This window comes from Prionailurus bengalensis, chromosome E2 (genome assembly GCF_016509475.1).
Source record: "Prionailurus bengalensis isolate Pbe53 chromosome E2, Fcat_Pben_1.1_paternal_pri, whole genome shotgun sequence".
NCBI classification, from domain to species: Eukaryota; Metazoa; Chordata; class Mammalia; order Carnivora; family Felidae; genus Prionailurus; species Prionailurus bengalensis.
The window spans coordinates 58,891,789-58,910,712 of record NC_057352.1 but is presented as its reverse complement, the minus strand read 5'-3'; the positions used below and the strand labels follow the sequence as shown (position 1 = coordinate 58,910,712).

General features: G+C 59.6%; 1 protein-coding gene across 1 annotated transcript in view; it reads left to right on the top strand.

The window, feature by feature from the left end:
- The first annotated feature begins 777 nt into the window (after window positions 1–777).
- CE2H16orf74 (chromosome E2 C16orf74 homolog) overlaps window positions 778–18,924 on the top strand; it is a 31,563-nt gene continuing 13,416 nt past the window's right edge. Inside the window, exons 1-2 of the mRNA XM_043599818.1 lie at window positions 778–974; window positions 11,482–11,527. Coding sequence (XP_043455753.1) covers window positions 11,500–11,527 — 28 coding nt within the window. The 5' untranslated portion in view covers window positions 778–974; window positions 11,482–11,499. The remainder of the gene's footprint in view (window positions 975–11,481; window positions 11,528–18,924) is intronic.

The window sequence follows — 18,924 nt, the reverse complement described above, 5'->3', positions numbered from 1 at the left end:
AGAAAGAACCCTGGAGGGGACACTTTTGTTCCTCCTGGCTAGCTGGGTCGGTGCCAGCCAAGACCTCCACACCAGGGAGCCTCCTAAGAAACCCATTTGGATAAAAGATCTCTGTACCCACCGGGAGGGGAGCTGGGGAGTTACTCCCAGCTGGGTATCAGCAAATATCTGAAGCTGTCACCTCCAGAGGTGAAGAGTGATAGCGCGGGCAGAGAGCAGAGGGGCCAGACCCCGACACCAGGGAGGCTGCCTTTTGATCACGAGGGCCATCCGAGGCCCCATAGCTCCCCTAAGACGTGGGGGCACGTTGCTTACTCGTCCCCAGGGCCCCGCGCAGGGGTAGGGGACTGGGGATGGCGGGATGTTGGAGCCTCCCCTCCCTGCAGCCGGGCGACGGGGCCGACTCAAGTCTGACCACACGGTAGGGGGTGACCCCGGAGCCCCTCTCCACGCACCGCCGCCCCCCCCCCCCCGCCCCGGGCAGGGGTGCACGGCTTCAGGAAGCTTGGCACCCAGCCCCGGGGAGGGGCCCACACTTTCCTTGGGCCCCACCCTCCTCCTCCTCCTCCGGGCAGGGCGAGAGGAAACTGAGGCGGGAGGCCGGAGGCGCGGGCGCCGGGCGCGCCCCTGGCACGGTCGGCGGGAGGCGGCGGGCGGGCCTGCTCCGCCCCCGCGCCCGGGCCGTGCGATCCGGCGCCCGCGGGCGGGGCGGGGCTGCGGGCGGCACCGCCCCGAGGGGCCGGGGAGGGGAGGGGGGGGCGGGAGGCGTGCTCGCGGCGGCGGCGGCGGCCAGGAGCGCCCGCCGGGGCGGAGCGGGGACCCCAGTGCGCTACCCGGCCCGGGCCATGACCCCCGCTGCTCTCTCTTGCAGGCTCGTCGCCGCGGCCCCCGGAGCCCGGCCGCCGCCGCCACCAGCGCCCGGGTGGGCCCCGTGCGCCCCGGGCGCGGCTCCGCAGTGAGCCCCCCAGGAAGCGGTGAGTGCCCCGCGCTGCCCGCCCACCCCTTCCAGTGGACGCCGCGGTCCCCGAGAGCTGCAGTCCCCCGAGCGGCGTCCACGCCCCGCCGGCTCCCGCGGCGGGAAGGGCGCGCCCGGGGAGGCCAGAGGGTCCCCAGGGGCGGTGGGGGGGAGGGGGGCGGGGAACCCTCGCGGGCCCGGACGTCCCCCTAACTTCTCGCAGACTTTTCTGCGGAGACTCGGGCTGGGGCAGAGTTGGGCCCCTCTGGCCGTGTTGCAACTTACACGGGGCGGGTGGGGGGTGTGTCCGCGCCTGGCCGCCTCTGGCCCCCCACTCTCCAGCCGACACCCCGCGCTGTCACGAGTTCCTCGGGAATGGGCCAGACCGCCATTCCTCAGAGCTGGAAAGGAGCCCAGCCGGGGGTGGGGGCAGGAGGCCTCGAGAGGAACCATTTCCCCTCGATCGAGTATTTCAAACTATATTATTTATGAGCCGCCTCACTTAGGGGCCCCCTCGGCTCCCAGGGCATCAAAGCAGGTTTGCAACCGCAAAGGGCGACCAGTGTGAACGCACGCGCGCCTTCTCCGGGCAGGCAGAACTCAGCGGAACCCGGGGAGGCTCTCATTAAGGGAGACCCGCAGCTCCGCTCGTTCGGCCGCGTGGGGGGCGGGTCAAGGGCGGTCGGACTGTCCCGAGGCGCCGGGCTCCGGGGCCTGGGTAGAACCCACAGCAGGGTCAGCCTGTGCCGGCTGAGCAGCCAGAGGGGAGATGGAAGGCAGCGGGGTGAAGGCACTTCTGAGATCGTGCAGCCTTTGTGGGACGAACACCCCAGTTTACAGATGAGGAAGCTGAGGCTCAGAGAGGCGCGGCTGGACCGGCAGGCCCTGGTGTTTCCTGCCCAGCCCCCAAGGATCCCTGCACCAGCCCTCCCACTTACCTTGTTCGGGCCACACCCACCTTGGGTTCTTCGTCCCCACCCTGGGTACCGGTTCCTCCGGATGGATGGAAGGGTGGGAGGGAGGGAGGGAAGCAGTGTATTTATGGAAAGACTTAATCCCTCTGCAAGCCCCAAGGAGGCTGAAAGCTTCACCACCTAATCTCCTCTCCCTGGAAGCCCTTGCTGGTGGGGTGCAACTCAGTGGGCGCTGAGCGGGAGTTTAGGTCCCCTCTGAGGACTTGAGCCTGGAACTTGCCCTCAGCTGGCATGAAAAGAGAACAGTGCTGTTGAACACGGAGCGAGCCCCGCCGTACCAGACCCCGTGGTGGGAGCTGGTCCCATCACCTGGGTTGTTCCTTTTCATCCTCTGACCGGATACTGGTATTATCCCCATTTCACAGATGCGGACACAGAGGCTTGTGAAGCTCATGGGGCGGGAAAGAGGCAAGGCCAGGCCTCCGGGACCACCAAGTGCAAACCCCCCCCCCATTAAAATATCATCACGGTACAATATACACGTGGTAATATGTGCACATCAAAAGCGTGCACCCACATCCAGAAGTAGAACTCCCCCAGGAATCTCCTCCTGCACACCGCCCCCCCACACCCCCAGCCACAGTCTTCCCTGGGAGCCAGTGCTGGTTCCTTGTCCCCCACAGGTAGTGCGCATCGTTTACTTTTCTCTTTACACTGAAAACCTTCAGGAGGTGAGCTGGCAGGTACTCACTGCTGTGGGCTGGTAGTTTGTGGCTCCTGTCATCAAGGCTGCTGGAGAAAAACAATTGCATGGGGCGCCTGGGTGGCTCAGTCAGTTGAGCGTCCAACTTCGGCTCAGGTCATGATCTCACAACCTGTGGGTTCGAACTCCACGTCGGGCTCTGTGCTGACAGCTCAGAGCCTGGAGCTTGCTTCGGATTCTGTGTCTCTCTCTCTCTCTCTCTCTCTCTCTCTCTCTCTCTCAAAAATAAACATAAAAAAAATTTTTTTTAAACAAACAATTGCGTGTTTTGGGGGGCACCTGGCCGGCTCAGTCAGAAGAGCAAATGATTCTTGATCTCAAGGTTGTGAGTTCGAGCCCCACCATGGGTGTGGAGCTTACTTAAAAAAAATGTTTTTTTAACTGCATGTTTTTTATTTCAATGATTATTTATTTTGAGAGAGAAAGGGAGAGAGAGAATCCCAAGCAGGCCCTGCACTGTCAGGGCAGAGCCTGACGTGGGGCTCAAACCCACGAACTGTGAGATCACGACCTGCCTGGGTCGAAATCAAGAATCAGATGCTCAGCTGACTCAGCCACCCAGGCGCCCTTTTAATCACATGTTTTAAAATTAACCCGTGGTTCATTAACCATTATCTTGACTTCTAACAGCATACTTCTTATTTTGAAATAAACCCTTTTATTGGCATATGACATTTGAAAAGGCACACAAACCTTTTCAAGCATTGAACTTGACCACACAGAGGCCCAAGCAGGCAGTGGGCAAGTATTTTGCTCAAAGTTACACGGTCAATCCCAGGGAAGCACCCTGTGCCGTGACAGAATAGCAGCTGGCAAGGTCAGTGTGTGCCCTGCCCCCCATCCTCTCTCACTTGCTGCTGGCCCCTGGCAGCTGTCCCCGGGCTCTCTGTCCCCGCGCTGTCTCTCGGAGAGGAGCTCACAGCCTCCTGCAGGCCCGCGGGCAAAGGCCAGGAGATGTTCATGTTTTGCACTCTGTGTACCAGGATGGGAGGCGTGTTAACACTCGTAGCATCTGTTCCCGGCACAGACCCTCTGGCTGCAATTGCAGGAATTCTAAGCCTGTGACAAAAAGAAAGTGCCTTTTCTAAAGAAGGAAGAAAACCAAGATGTTCCCTGTGCCTACGGGGAGCCCAGCGTGCCCAGCCTGTTAGTATCTGCTCCCCTGTGTTTGCAACACGCACCCAGGTGTGGACAGCTTGCCCAGGTCCCCCCTCCTCCCCACCCCCACTGGCTGGGAGCGGCACCTGGTTCCCTCCTGCCGTGGGCCCACCCACTTAGGCAGAGTGTCGCATTCCTCAGCGATGATGCTTCCCCCTTGCCCTCTCCCTGGGCTTCAGGTGAGGTCTTTGTTCAGGAGGCGCCACCTCTAGAGGGTTATTCTGATCTCTTCTGGGAGGTGGCTCTGCAGAGACCAGGGTCAGACTTCCAGCTGGCCTCTGCCTTTCACTCACTTTCCCTCTCTGGGTCTCCGTGTCCTCATCTGGGAGACCCATGTTAGAACGACGGCCGCCTCTGTGTAGAGCTGCCGGCTCTAGCAAATAAGAATTCGGGATGCCCGTGGCTGGCTCTGTCGGTGGAGCGTGCGCCTCCTGATCTTGGGGTCACGAGTTCGAGCCCCACATTGGGGGTAGAGATTACTTAAAATCTTTTTTACTGTTACTGTTTTAATTTTATTTTTTTAATTAAAAAAGTGTTTTACTGTTTATTCACCTTTGAGAGAGAGAGCATGGGGAGGGGACGGGCAAAGAGAGGGAGACACAGAATCTGAAGCAGGCTCCAGGCTCTGAGCTGTCAGCACAGAGCCCGACGCGGGGCTCGAACCCAGGAGCCGTGAGATCGTGGCCTGAGCCGAAGTTGAACTTAACTAAATGAGCCACCCAGGCACCCCTATTTTTTTTTTTTTTAATTTTAGAGAGAGACAGAATTGCGAGCAGGAGAGAGGGGGAGAGAGAGAGAGAGAGAGAGAGAGAGAGAGAGAATTTTAAGCAGGTTCCATTCTCAGCACAGAGCCCAACACGGGCCTCAATCCCACTGCCCTGGGATAGTGACCCGAGCTGAAATAACAGTCAGATGCTCAATTGACTGAGTCACCCAGGTGCCCCCAAAATAAAATTTTTAAGGGGCACCTGGCTGGCTTAGTTGGTAGAGCATGGGACTCTTAATCCCAGCCTTGTGAGTTCAAGCCCCACATTGGGTGTGGACCCTACTTTAAAAAAAGAAAAGAAAACAAATAAAAAATAAAAATAAAAAAAGAAAAGAAAAGAAGCAGGGCCTGGGTGGCTCAGTCGGTTAAGCATCCGACTTCGGCTCAGGTCACGATATCGCAGTCCGCGAGTTCGAGCCCCGCGTCGGGCTCTGTGCTGACAGCTCAGAGCCCGGAGCCTGCTTTGGATTCTGTGTCTCTTGGCCTCTCCCCCACTCACGCTCTGTCTCTCTCTCAAAAATAAGCACTTTAAAAAAAGAAAAGACAATCTTTAAAAAAAAAAAAAAAAAAAAAAAACCAGGATGCCCAGTTTTCAATTGCAGATAAATGATGAAGGATTTTTAATATGAGTATGTCCCATGCCGCAATTGGACACTCTATATTTTATCAGGAACCGTTTATCTATGGCCACTTCCAACCCTAGACCTGTATGATTCACTCCAGAAAGATTTTTATCTCCCCCTCTAGAGCCCAGCTTCTGAGCTGCAAAAGTAGGAACTGAAGGGAATCAGCAGACAGACCCCCAGGGGCCAGCCTTCTAGAAGCCGGCGCGTCGCCTTAATTTTTCTGCTCTGTGCAGAGAACAAACCGGTTGACTTTTCCCTTTGCACTGCGAACCCGTAGGTGAGCCGGCAGGCACTCACTGCTGTGGGCCGGTGGTAGTGTCTTGAAGGCTGCCGTGAAAACAGGCACAGACAGCTTGGCCAAGCGTGTCCTTGCCCTGGAGATGCTCATGGTTTCAGAGAACGCCGTGTGGTGTGCAAAGAGCTGATCCCCATCTATCTTGATGGCGCAGAGGAGGGACAGGGCCCCCCCCCCCCCCACCGCGGGAGGAAGGAAGTTTGTATCATTGCCTGTCCCTGTCGTGGCCGTTTGGCGTAGGGGGATTTTTATGCCTGGGTGCAAGAAAGAACCTGTTCTACTTCAAGCTGTTGTGCAAATAATTAACAATCTGATATTTCCAAGGGAACATAAACAGCCCGATTCAATATGAAAGGGAGGTTTTTCACACTCCTGCAAAAGTGTGAAAGAGAGAACATTTATACCTAAACTAGCCTGACTGCACTTGGAGCCCAGGGGGGGACCCCTCCCGCCAGATCTCCTTTCTCCCATTAAATCGTTACTTTCTAAAAAATTGTAGGGGTTTTACTTATTTTTGAGAGAGAGACAGAGTGTAAGCGGGGGAGGGGCAGAGAGAGAAGGAGACACAGAATCCGAAGCAGGCCCGCCCGAGCTGTCAGCACAGAGCCCGACGACGCTGGGCTCGAACTCACCAGCTGTGAGATCAGGACCTGAGCCAAAGTCAGACGCTCAACCGACTGAGCCACCCGGGCACCCCTGAGCGGAGTAATTTTTATAATCATCTCGGCTCACGAATTGGCTTTTTATTTATTTATTTTTTAACGTTTATTTACTTTTGAGACAGAGAGAGAGCATGAACGGGGGAAGGTCAGAGAGAGAGGGAGACACAGAATCTGAAACAGGCTCCAGGCTCTGAGCTGTCAGCACAGAGCCCGACGCGGGGCTCGAACTCATGGACCGTGAGACCATGACCTGAGCCGAAGTCGGACGCTCAACCGACTGAGCCACCCAGGCACCCAAAGACTTGGCTTTTTAAAAGCGTTCACTTGATATCAGTCAGCTGTCGTTGCCGTGAGAATGACCGTGAAGGAAGGCCTCCACTCACACAGGTGTAGAATCAAGCTTCAGCCCGTCCCACGAGGGGCCTCTCCCACGCAGCATCCGTGGCCTCTTCCAGGCTGGCCCTCCGCCCCCAGCCCCCACCCCCACCCCAGAGGGAGTGGATCACCCCGGGGAGCACCTCCTCCTCTGGACCCAACTCGGGATGCCCCGGGCAGTCTTCTGATGCATTGCCCCCCCCGGACTGCTCCGTGACAGTGACTGACAGTGACGGTGGCCACCGTCCCTGAGGCTGGTGGCAGGATGCCTGTTTCACAGACCAGGACACAGAGCCTGGGGGGGCCGAACTTCAGAACCTCAGGCTCAGAGAGGGAAGTGCCTTGGCTGAGGTCACACAGCTCTTGGACCCCAGCTCTTCCTCGATCCCCAGGGCCACTCCCCACCTGCCGCCCACCTTCTGTCCCGTGGGGAGGGAGGAGCTGGAGGAGGAGAGGCATGGCGGGGCGCTGGGGTGAGGAACGGTGCTTTGTGAACATTCTGCACCTGGGAATTCTAGAAAGCTGAAACAGAATCGCTGCACGCTGACGCGACCCCTAGGTGCCACCTCTGCCTGACCCTGGCGCAGCTTCTTGTCCTGTGTCCCTGCACCAGCTGGGGCCACGCCTGCTTCCTCTGCCTCTTGCCTGCTTCATCGGCTGTTCTTTCATCAACCTCCGTCCCTCCCCCCTCCCCACTTCCCTCCCCTTTCCCCCTCCCTCCCACTTCCCCTCCCCCTTCCCCTCTGTCCCCCCCTTATCCCCTCCCTCCATCCCACTCCTCTTCCTCTCCTCCCCCTCCCCCTTCCTTTCCTCCCTCCCTCCCTTCTTCCTTTCTTCCCCCTTTCCTCCATCCTTCCCTCCCTCTCCCTTCCCCACTTCCTTCCCTCCTTCCCTGCTGGGTGTTTTGAGGTGGTTATTTTTAAACTTCTTTATTTTGAGAAAGAGAGAGAGGGAGAGAGAAGGAGCAGGGGAGGGGCCGAGAGAGATGGGGAGAGAAAATCCAAAGCAGGCTCTGTGCTGTCAGTGGGGAGCCCAGCGTGGGGCTCTATCTCATGAACCATGGTATCATGACCTGAGCTGAAATCAAGAGTCGGACGCCGAGCCGACCGAGCCCCCCTGGCGTCCCAAGACGGGTATTTTTTAAGCTACAAGGCAGCTCTGGGACGACACCTGTCAATTCGAGGCAACTCTTAGGGAGGTGGTGCTCCCGGCACAGCATAGAGCACACCTCCCACTGCATCAGAGAAGTTTCTAGGAAAACGGGGTCCGATGCACAAAACTTCCCGTGCCACCGCGGTGTTGGGCACAGGGGCTGCGGGACCCCCTGTTGTCTCTGCCGGTTTTTTCCCTGGTTGACTCCTGGAAATAGTTTCAAGCTTCCAGAAAAGTTGCAAGAACACCAGGTGCCCCTCGTGCCCTTCCCCAGAGATGAACGTTTGGCCACATTCTGCCTCCGCACATACACATGCGTGTGTTGACTTTCCAGCTGTGCAAGCTGAGAGTTCAGTTGCAGGCGTGATGGCCCTGGACCCTTGGGCGTGTGTGTCCTAGGGGCAGGAACCGTCTCTGACAGACTCGGTTCAGTGATAAAAATCAGAGAACTGAGCGTTGACCCTATACTTTCGCCTACAGATAATTTTTTTTTTTTTTTTACTCTTGTAGTGCTTTTCAAACAAACATAAAGATACATAACGAATATTCCCACCTTTCAGTGTCGGCGCCCCTGCCCTGGTTGTGTCCTCCCCCTGCACCCACAGCACGGTGGTGGTTTTTCATCACTTCCTCCAGGAAGACCTCCTCATAAACCATTGTCTAAACCCTGGGATGGGGGGGCGTCTGGGGGGTCAGCCTGTTGAGCACTGGCTCTTGATTTCAGCTCAGGTCATGATTTCAAACTTCGTGGTATCGAGCCCCGCATCCAGTGGGGCTCTGCACTGTCCAGAGCCTGCTTGGGATTCGCTCTCTCTCTCTCTCTCTCTCTCTCTCTCTCTCTCTCTGCCCCTCCCCTGCTCCTGCTCTCTCTCTGCCCCTCCCCTGCTCCTGCACTCTCTCTCTGCCCCTCCCCTGCTCCTGCTCTCCCTCTCTCTCTGCCCCTCCCCTGCTCCTGCTCTCTCTCTCTGTCCCTCCCCTGCTCCTGCTCTCTCTCTGCCCCTCCCCTGCTCCTGCTCTCCCTCTCTCTCTGCCTCTCCCCTCCTCCTGCTCTCCCTCTCTCTCTGCCCCTCCCCTGCTCCTGCTGTCTCTCTCTCTGCCCCTCCCCTGCTCCTGCTCTCCCTCTCTCTGCCCCTCCCCTCCTCCTGCTCTCCCTCTCTCTCTGCCCCTCCCCTGCTCCTGCTCTCTCTCTCTCTCTGCCCCTCCCCTGCTCCTGCTCTCTCTCTCTCTCTCTGCCCCTCCCCTGCTCCTGCTCTCCCTCTCTCTCTGCCCCTCCCCTGCTCCTGCTCTCCCTCTCTCTCTGCCCCTCCCCTGCTCCTGCTCTCTCTCTCTCTGCCCTTCCCCTGCTCCTGCTCTCTCTCTCTCTCAAAATAAATAGTTTTTTAAAAAATAATAACCCCTGAGATGGGATGCATGTGCGATCTGTTGGGTGCACTGTGGCCACCACTTGAGGACCACCCAGAAGGGCACAGTGACATCAGTGGGGTGCACCATACAAAGCGTGATGTCATGCGGGCTGCTTACAGTGGCCAGTGTGGGCCCTGGCTGTATTTGCTCGTGAGCCGGACCTCAGGGCTGCAGACGCCTGGGCCGGAGACCCAGCCCCGGGGAGGGTGGGGAGAGACAGAGGGAAGGTCTAGGCCACCCCCCTGCCTACCACTCCCCCTCCCAGCTCTGTGGTTGGAAGTGTTGTCGCTCTAGGGCCCAAAGTGCCGTGTTTGAATCCTGACCCCGCCACTTGCTACCCATAAGACCTTGTGCAAACGAACCTCTCTGTGCCTGTGTTTCCTCCTCTGTGAGGTGGGGATGGTCCCAACCCCTAAGGGCTGTTGGGAGCATTAACTGACCAGGAATCTCGGTCCAGGAGCTCTGGTGGGTGCTGGGCACACAGTGAACGCTCCAGAAATAACACCCGTTATGCTCACGGGCTCTCTCTTCCCTCAGCCCAGCCCTTCCTCTCCCCCTGAGGAAGGACACCCTTTCCATGGCATTTCATCCTGCACATTAGAATCCCCTGGGGAGCTTTTAAAAATCCCAGTGCCAGGCCCACACCCCAGGCCAATTACTCCGGAATCTCTGGGGTGAGACCCAGGCATCGGTATTTTGCTAAGTGCCCAGGCGATCTTGCTGGGCCCCGTGCCTCGGCAGCTGTGCTGAGCCTCCCCTGCGTCTTGCTTGGATACAGCCCCCAAGACTGCAGGCAGGATGGGTCCCGAGAGCTGGCATTTCTCATGAGCTCCCGGCGATCGCTTGTCCCAGGCCTCTGGGCCAGGACCACACTCGGGACAGGACAGCCCTGGAGAAAGACCCCCTGCTGGAAAGCAAGACCCGTCTTCTCTCTGGGACTGTCATAAACCACAGCAGCTGACACTTCTTGAGCCTTGTGCCCCCCTGATAACTCAGTTTTCCATGCTGCTCAGTGACACCTCCAAGAGCATCCTCCCCATTTTAAAGATGAGGAAAGTGAAGTCCAGGTGGGTTGAGGAACCTGCCTGTGGTCAGCTGGCCAAGTCAGAGATGCTCCACGGGTGTCTGTCCCTCCCCTGCCCTGTCTCCCTCCCTCCCCCTTGTGTCCCCAGCCCATCCCCCATCTCCTTGGGTCCCTCCAAGTCCCCCCCCCACACCCCCATCTCCTGACCTGCGTGTCTCCCGGACTTCCAGCCACTTCTCCACACCCTCACTGCCCCCCATCTTCCACGCTGAGACCCCCACAATTTCTGGCCCAGAGCCAGCATCTCTGACCTTAACAGGCACACGACTCCCAGGGGGCCTTGTTAAAATACCGATTCATTTGGGTGTGCCCGAGATGCTGCATGACTGATAAGTTCCCAGGGGGGGACCAGCACAGCCCACATCATGGACGCCTGGGGGACCCCAGCATTTCCTAGGCATCGGTGCCAGCCTCTGTGCAGGACGAGGAGATGATGGGCCCCCCTGCCGGCCCCCTCCATCCCTCTCCCCTCCCCAGCCTGGCACACAGGCAGCTCCCTGTGAAAGGAGGGATAAGCACCCCGCCCCCATCGACCCTCAGGCACAAGGACCCTCAGAGGTGAAAACAAGAGCCTCGCCTTCCCTGGAAGGGCCTGCAAGCCTCACAGGCCCCTGGAGGGGCAGCCCCGGGGTTGGAACCCCAGCCTCTCCTAGGAAGCTGGCTGGCCTCAGGCAGGGGACACCAGCTCTCTGAGCCTTGATTTCCACATCTGTCAATGGGGAAGTAGTAACATCTCCCGGGGTTGTTGCCGTGGAGTGTCAGGCGCATACCCCGTCAGCTGCCCCCTGTTTTATCCATCAATCGGCCGGCAGATCGTGAGAACACTTGGGACAGTTTTAACTCCCACGCACGAAGGCCCGGGTGCCTCAATCTGTTAGATCTCCAAAGCACGCGCATTTATAAAGAGCGGCCGCACCATAACAGAAGGTGAGCCCATCACGGCGGGCTCAGGGCCACCTGCAGGCTGGCCAAGGGTTCCCCCCCCCCCCCCCCCCCGCCCTGCTGCTTCTGAAGCCAGCAGCCCCTTAACGGAAAGGCCAGGTGGCTTCGGTTCCGAAGGGCAGCCCGACCACACCCTCACCTCAGCTGCACCCCATGCTCCAGGACCTCCAGTATATTTAGCTCCGAGGCACCTGAAAGCTTTTTCCGCCAGCACAGGCTCATCTTTGAGCAAACTCAGCCCAGATGCAGCCAGCACGCACCCTGACCTCGCCAGTCACCGGCGGTTTCTCTCCCCACTATTTCCTGTTGTGCACCCGTGGGGCTGCGGTGGGGGGGGCTTGGCCGCACATGGCCAGCACCCAGCAAGCCCCTTCTCTCTCCGCAGGCCTGCGGACGCGCCGCCATGGGGCTTAAGCTGTCCTGCCTGAAAGGTAAGGGGGGCGGCTCCCCCACCAGCTCTTCTGGGGCCCAGGGAGGTCGGGGCGGTGCGGGAATGAGGCAGGAGAGAGCAGGAGGCACACCCCGGAGAGGGAGGGGGCACCGCCAGTCAAGGCAGCATCTGTACACAGCAGGTGCCTTATATGTGCGGGCTGTGACTCTCAGAACTCCTCCTTTGGCCACGGTGCCCTTGGGCCTTGGCTTCTCCCTCTGGGGGACTAATCCCAACCGCGGAGAGTAAGGGAGGAAGAGCCGGGCACACACCGCGTTTTTGCTCTGCACCCTGCGGGCCTGGTGTCACCGGCATAGGGGGTTCGGCCTGCCGGGGCCCGGGGAAGGTCCTAGAAGGACACAGCGTCACGGTGGCACGTGGTAGGTGTTGGCAGAGGCAGTGCAGACATCTGTCCTGTGCCCTAGCCCCTGATGTCCAGCCACTGTCCACAGGGAGACCCCTCCCCTTGAAGCCCGTTATTCAGTGACAGACGCCTCCCAGCCTGAAACCTGGGGGTCGTTCTGATGGCCCCTCCCTCGCCCATGTGGGTGGCATGCCTCGCAGAGCTGACTCACCTCCTGGATGTTTTGGGGGTGTCCCTGGCCCCATCCCTTCGCCGCAGGAAGTCAGGGGTGTGGGAAGGCCCCGGCCAGGCAGAAGGACCACCTCCAGTCCCCCTGCCCGGATGGGTGAGCTCAGGAGCGCGTCGGATGGGCCCCGCTTCGGGTATGGGCCCCGCCCCTTGCCCAGGGGGTGGGGCATCTTGATGGACAGTTTCTCTAAGACGCGGAGCAGGTGCGCGGCAGTGGTTCCCCTGGACACCCACAGGGTGTCGTTTGCCAAGTGGGGACGGGGATGCTGGAGAGGTGGAAGCAGCCCACCTCCCTCCAGGGCCCGGCCCCTCTGAGGCCGCAGGCTGAGCCCACGCAGGAGTGGGGGGGGGGGCACCTGCTGAGCGCACACCTTGGGGGGGAGGGCCAGCCGCGGCATCCAGACCCCGCCCTTGGAGCTCAAGGACCGTCATCCTTCAGGCTTCGCTGCGGGCCTCCCCGGCGCGGGGCACAGAGGAGGCATTCGGCGCCAGCTTATCGTTTTGGGTTTTAATCGTGGCGAAATGTACGTCACATAAAGTTCGCTCTCTCAACCATGTGTAAGCGGACAGTGAGGGCCGTGACATCAAGCGCACTCACGCTGTGTGCGGCCGAACCCGCCTCCGCTTTGCGGACCCGAACTCTGCCCCTGCCCGCTGCACACCCTCCCTCCCCGCCCCCTCTCCCGGCCCCACCTCCCGCCGCCCTTCCTTCTGTCTTTGTGAAAGCGCTTACCCCGGGCACCCGCGCACCTCATCTGAGTGGGTGGTACAGTATCGGTCCTCTTGTGACTGGCCTGCTTGACTCAGCATGATGTGCTCAGGCCCTCCTCTTTCAGGCGGAGTGAGAGTGCCTCGTGTGCAGAGGCCACGTTTGGGGTATCCGCTCAGCCCCCCCACGGTCCCGGGCTTTGGGTTGCTGTCCCAGCACGTCTCTGACAAGTAAACCGAGGCCTTGGAGGAACCTCTGGGGCCCAAGCAGGGGAGGACGCCCCGGGCGCTGGGGACCACACCGCCGCCCTCTCTCCCCTCCCCGGAGGGAAAGCCCCTGCAGGGCAGCAGGCTGAATGCTCCTGGCGCTGGGAGCCTTTCCAAGGGCCACCTCCAGCCTGGCCCCCGAGGAGCCACCTGCCGGGACAGGGGCAGTGCCGTCGAGGGAGGTCTGCTCGCGTGTTTTTCACTGTAGCTCTTAGGGGCGAGGCCTGCCACCAGCCACACCAGCCTCTCACAGCCGTGATCCCTGGAGGTGGCAGGCCACTTGAGAGGGACAGGCAGCGGGGCGGGGGAAGCTGGGCACAGGACCTGCTCTCTGCGCTTCACCAACACCACCCAGGCTCTGCGGAGCCTGAGTTTGACTCTTGCCGCCAGGGACGTGCACAGCGCACGCAGTCGTCCACCTGACCTTCTCTGCCCTCGCCGCCCGCAGAGGCGTGCCGTCACCCGGCTGTGGGGCCGAGACCCGTATGTGTTTCGTGTGGGCCCTGCGCGTCCTTCCACGCTCTGATGCCTGTGTCGCCTTCCGCCAACAGTTGGCCTTGGGTCATTTCCAGCTTGTTGGGTTTGTAAACAGTGCCGTTTTGGTCATCTTTCATTTCCGATTTTGTTCACTGTTATTTCCTTTTTTTGTTGTTAATTTATTTTTGAGAGCAGGAGAAAGGGCACAGCTGGGGAGGGGCAGAGAGAGAGGGAGAGAGAGCGAGAATCCCCAGCAGGCTGCACACTGTGAGTGCAGAGTCTGACAATGGTACTCGGACCCACGAACCGTGAGCCCGTGACCTGAGCCCAAGTCGAGCGCTTCACCGACCAGGCCACCACGCCGCCCCGAAACTTATTACTTCTTGGGGATAAACTCCAGAAATCCGAGTGACCCGGTCACATAGTTAGGATCGATGGTGAATTCTTGATCAGAACTTGATGAGAAGTCCAAAGCCACGGTGCCCACGGGGTCACCACAGGGCCTCCGGAGGCTCCAGGGGAAGGTCCTCCCTGCCTGCCTCTGTCCCCACACGGCCTCCTCCCTGTCTCTGTGTCCTTCCTCTTATGGAGACACCTGGCCTTGCACTCAGAGCCAGCCTTAAATCCAGGATGATCTCATCACAACGTTCTTAACTAATCACATCTGCAAAGACCTTGTTTCCAAATAAGGTCGCATTCCAGGCGGATGTGGATATGGGGGGACACCCGTCACCCCACTGCGAGTCACTTCACCCCTGAGCCCCTTGCGCGAGGGGTGGGAGCGTGCCCTTCTGGTCTGATGGCAGAGACCCCGCCCGAGGCAGGAGCTGGTGAGGGTGTGGTGTGGGAAAGAAACACATCCTTGGGGCGCCTGGGTGGCGCAGTCGGTTAAGCGTCCGACTTCAGCCAGGTCACGATCTCGCGCTCCATGAGTTCGAGCCCCGCGTCAGGCTCTGGGCTGATGGCTCAGAGCCTGGAGCCTGTTTCAGATTCTGTGTCTCCCTCTGTCTCTGCCCCTCCCCTGTTCATGCTCTGTCTCTCTCTGTCCCAAAAATAAATAAAACGTTGAAAAAAAAAATTAAAAAAAAAAAAAAAGAAACACATCCTGGTTTCCAGTCCCCAAGGCGAGTGGGAGTGGGGTCCTGCTGCCCGAGGGCCTGGCGGGAGCAGCTGTGGCGACTGGGAGTGCTCCACTGTCCAAAGAGCCCCTCCCTCGTGCCCTCTCATCCAAGGTCAGGCACGTGGCCGGCCTCCCCGTGAGCCAGGAGCTGCTCTTGGAATGAGTTCCCCGGATTTGCCTTTTAATCCTCACTACAGCTGGGCAGCGGAGGTAACTTCGCAGATGGGGAGACTGAGGCACAGGCCCCGGGTCACATGGCCGGGCAGGAGGGGCGAGCTCAGCAGGCGGCAGGGAGGGGTGAGTGGTTTCCCCGTGCCTGAGCGCGGGGTGGCGCTGCCCGGGAGACAGCCCGGGAGACAGGCTGTGTGGTTCTCGGTGGGGTCCCCAGACCTGCAGCCTCAGCGTCATCTGGGAACCGGTCGGACGTGTGAGACCCTCCCAGACGACTGAGTCAGAAACTCGGGGTGGGGGGGGGGCGGTTAACAAACCCTCTGGGGGATTCCGGTGCCTGCTCAAGTTGGGGAAACACCGGTGTCGGAGCTGTGGGGTTAGAGAGAGCTGAGTTCGGATCCCAGGTGTGCCCTGACTAAGTGCAGCCTTGTGAAAATCCCGTCCTATATGAAAGCCTCAGCTTCCCCATCTGTGAAGTGGAATGATGAGTGAGGACATCCCCTGGGCCAGGTTTTGAGAGTTATCTTAGATAGGCACTGAAGATGTTACCCAGCAGACAGGGCTCCCGGGCCGGGCTGGTCCCCGCCGACTGTCCTTCTGGGGCCAGGTGGGGCTGGGAGGAAAGGGGACCAGGAGATGGAGACTGCGTCCAGAGTTGGTGGCTTGGTCAAGTGTCTTAACGACTGTGTTTTAGAACAGTTTTAGATTTACAGGAAGTACAGTTTCAAATTTACAGTTTTGCCGAGAGTGAGCACACTGGCCCCTTCATCCGGGTCAGCAGATCAGTCCCAACAGGTTAGTATAGGTGGACTCCATGCTTTGTTTGGGTTTTCCTCCACTTGCCCCTCAAGCCCCTTCGCGGTCCCATGAGCCCACCTTGCAACGACTTGTCACATCTCCTCAGTTTCCCCTGGTCGTGAGGGTTTCTCAGAAGCTCCTGTCTTCGTGACCTTGACCATCTTGAGGAGGACCGGCTGGCTGTTGGGGAGGACGGCCCACTGTTGGGATCTGGCCGATGTTGGGGTTTTTAGTCTCTTCTGAGCAGGTGACAATGGTGATGGTGGGGACAAGGGACACGGGCATGCCGTCCCCGGCGCCCCCGACTGCCCAGGGCATTTCTCCCTTGCAGGGGAATTGAGCAGGGGCTCAGAGCCTCTCCCCCACTCGGCCTGTAACCCAGGCATGGGGTGGTTGGGGCCGGCCGTCACGATGCCCATTCTTCCGATTGGTGTCGGGAGGCCCAGCACTCACTGCGGGTCCCGGCGCAGATGAGAGTCACTCCGCGGCCCCGTCTAGGGCAGACGGTCGGTTCCAGCCGCCCGATGCTGCCGGTGGGGTCCGTCTGGGGACGGTTCATTGCACATTGATTGCATCCCTACTGTGCGCTGACCCAGGGCTGGATACAGGGCTTCAGACAGGAGCAAGGGCGCTGTGCAGCTGGGAGAGAGGGGAAAGGGGGAGAGAGGGGGAGAGAGAGAGAGAGAGAGAGCGAGACTGAGAGAGAGAGAGCCTGGTAGCAAGCAAGCCTGCGAGAGCTGGTCTGGGAGAGAGTGGGGAAGGAGAGCGGAGAGCAGCAGGTGCTCAGGGAGAGAAGCGGCCAGGTGGGAGGGGAGGAGGGCAGAACTTGGACTTTACTCCAGTGGGGGCTGGGAGCTCCATGAACAGGGGGTTGTAAAGGCCTCCATTCAGCCGGTACTTCTTGAGCAGTTTTCAGAACGAGTTAGGGGCTTCATACCTTTGAAAGGAAGGCGACAGGTGGGGCTCACATGGAGGCAGAAGATGGCCAAGGTCAGTGTCTCCGTTGACCGAGTGTTAGTGTTCCTGTCTGTACAGTGGGCTGCGGCTTCCCGCCCATGGGGATCCTGGGCGGGGGGGCCCTAACCTCGCCGCCTACCCCTGCACCCCCCTTCCCGTGGGGGACAGAGCCCAGACCAGCACTGTTCTGGCACGACCTTCTATCTGTGGTTGGGTGTCTGCTACATGCCAGGTACTGCACCGGACCCCAGGGAAGGGCAGTGAGCAGCTCAAAGTCCCTGCCCCAAATAGAGGCAGAAAGGAGTGTGTGAGCACGAGACCCAGACGGGTAGATTTTGCAGTGACGGCAGTAAAGGGAGGTAAAGTGGGGACGAGGCGGCTGAGGGCCTCTTGCCGTGCGCACATCAGAGCCAGCCATGCACAGGCAGTGTTCCAGGCAGACGGAGCAGCAGGTGCAAAGGCCCTGAGACAGGAACATGTTGGGTGAGCTGATGAGCACTGAAGAAGGGCGTGTGGCAGGAATGAGGGGCCAAGCAGGAGGAGGTGAGGTCACGGGGACAGGCAGGGCCATGACAGCTGAGCCGTGGGACCCAGAATGTCTTTTATTAGTCACAGGAAGCACGGGAATCGGTGCAGACCAGGGGTCGAAGCATCCCCTGCCCTTCAGAATCACATGGATGGCTTTCAAAATGGTGCAGCCCTGACCCGTTCCCGGGGGGGTTAGGACTCAGCTGGGGTGTGGGCCCTGGGCACCAGTGTGTTTACGAAGCCTTCCAGCTGATTCGCCTGTGCAGCCCAGGGTGAGAACCACCGTTCGGATCCAGTGCCCTTGCTTTTCAGGTGGAGCTTGGGCTGGGGACTGGCTGTCCAAGGCGACAAGGTTAGCTTGGCTGGAAACCCAGAAGGCAGGGGCTCGGAGGGCGGGGAGACCCCCACCCACTCAGAGGAGGGGTGGGTAATCAGAGCCGGTCTTAAATGCCGAAGCAGATGGCACTTCATCTGGCCGTGCCCTGTCCCCGCAGGAGAGCCCGCAGCCCTCCAGGCTCATGGCCAGGATCTAGCCCCGTGTCCTGCTCAGGCTGACCCCACCTGCACCCTGCTGTCCTAGGGAGGAAGGGAGGGGTTGCCGGGAGGGTCACAGTCAGGTTGACCGGCCTGGGGCGCCCTGAAGGACCCATACCTAAGGTTGGCCATAGAAGCCGGTGGCCCGAGGGCAGGCTTGGGCTTCTGAGCACCAGCTACGCCTCCACAGTCCCACCTGCTTGGACGCAGCTCCAGGGCTCTGTACCTGAGATGGCCCCACACAACTGTCCTAGATCAAGGGGGACGGGCCTTTGACCTGCCCATCTACTGGACGAGGTGGAGGGCTACGCCGGGAGGGGCATGACCTTGGGCAGAGCCGAGATGAGGGGAGTGTGGGTGTGCCTGGCCCTGAGCGCCTCGATCGCCACACCTCGGCCCCTCCCAGCTTGACGGAGGGCAGGCCCTAGGGGCCCATCAGCAGGCAGCACTCCAGGTGGCTGGGGACTAGCCTGGTCCTGGGGGACAGGGCTGAGCCACAAAGGGACGGGCCCTGAGGACGCCTGTCCTTGAAGTCATAGCCACCCCCACAGCCAGCCTCAGCTCCTGGCGGCCCACCCTGGCGTCCTGGCCATGGGCCTTCCACGTGTGGGTCAGAAGTGTGGGCCATGCAGGCGAGAGCATGAAGGTATGAAAAAGGACCGGCCACTCTATCTGAGCAGCTGGAGATCCACACGCACGGTTCAGTGAAAGGAACAAGGCCGGAGGGGGCGGGGGGCCTAAATCCACCACTCGGTGGGAAAAAGGAAAAGAATCTGCATGTGTCGACAGAGGATGTTCTGGGAGGAAGGGGACTCCCAAAGCAGTCACCACGGCTGTCTCAAAGTGAAGAAGCCTTGAAGAACAGGGTGCCTGGGGGGTCAGCTGAGAGCAGAAACTGGCGGGCTGGACTCCAGCTGCCAATGCTGCTGGCCCGGGAGGGGGACCAGCCAGACCCGGTGTCCCCACCCCAGGACTCTGTGGGGTTCCCTGTCGGCTTCCCTGGGCCCGGTGACCACAATGCCCACCTTTCTCCTTCCTACTACCTAAGTCTGTCTATGTTACCCTTCCCTAGAAAGTGTTTCCTCTTTTTTATCACTTTATTTTCTGAATATATAAAGCACCTCCATGGTACAGAATGCAAAATGTACCAAAAAATATGTTGGGAAGGGGCGCCTGGGTGGCTCAGTTGGCTAAGCATCTGACTCTTGGTTTTGGCTCAGATCTCACGGTTCATGATCTCACGGTT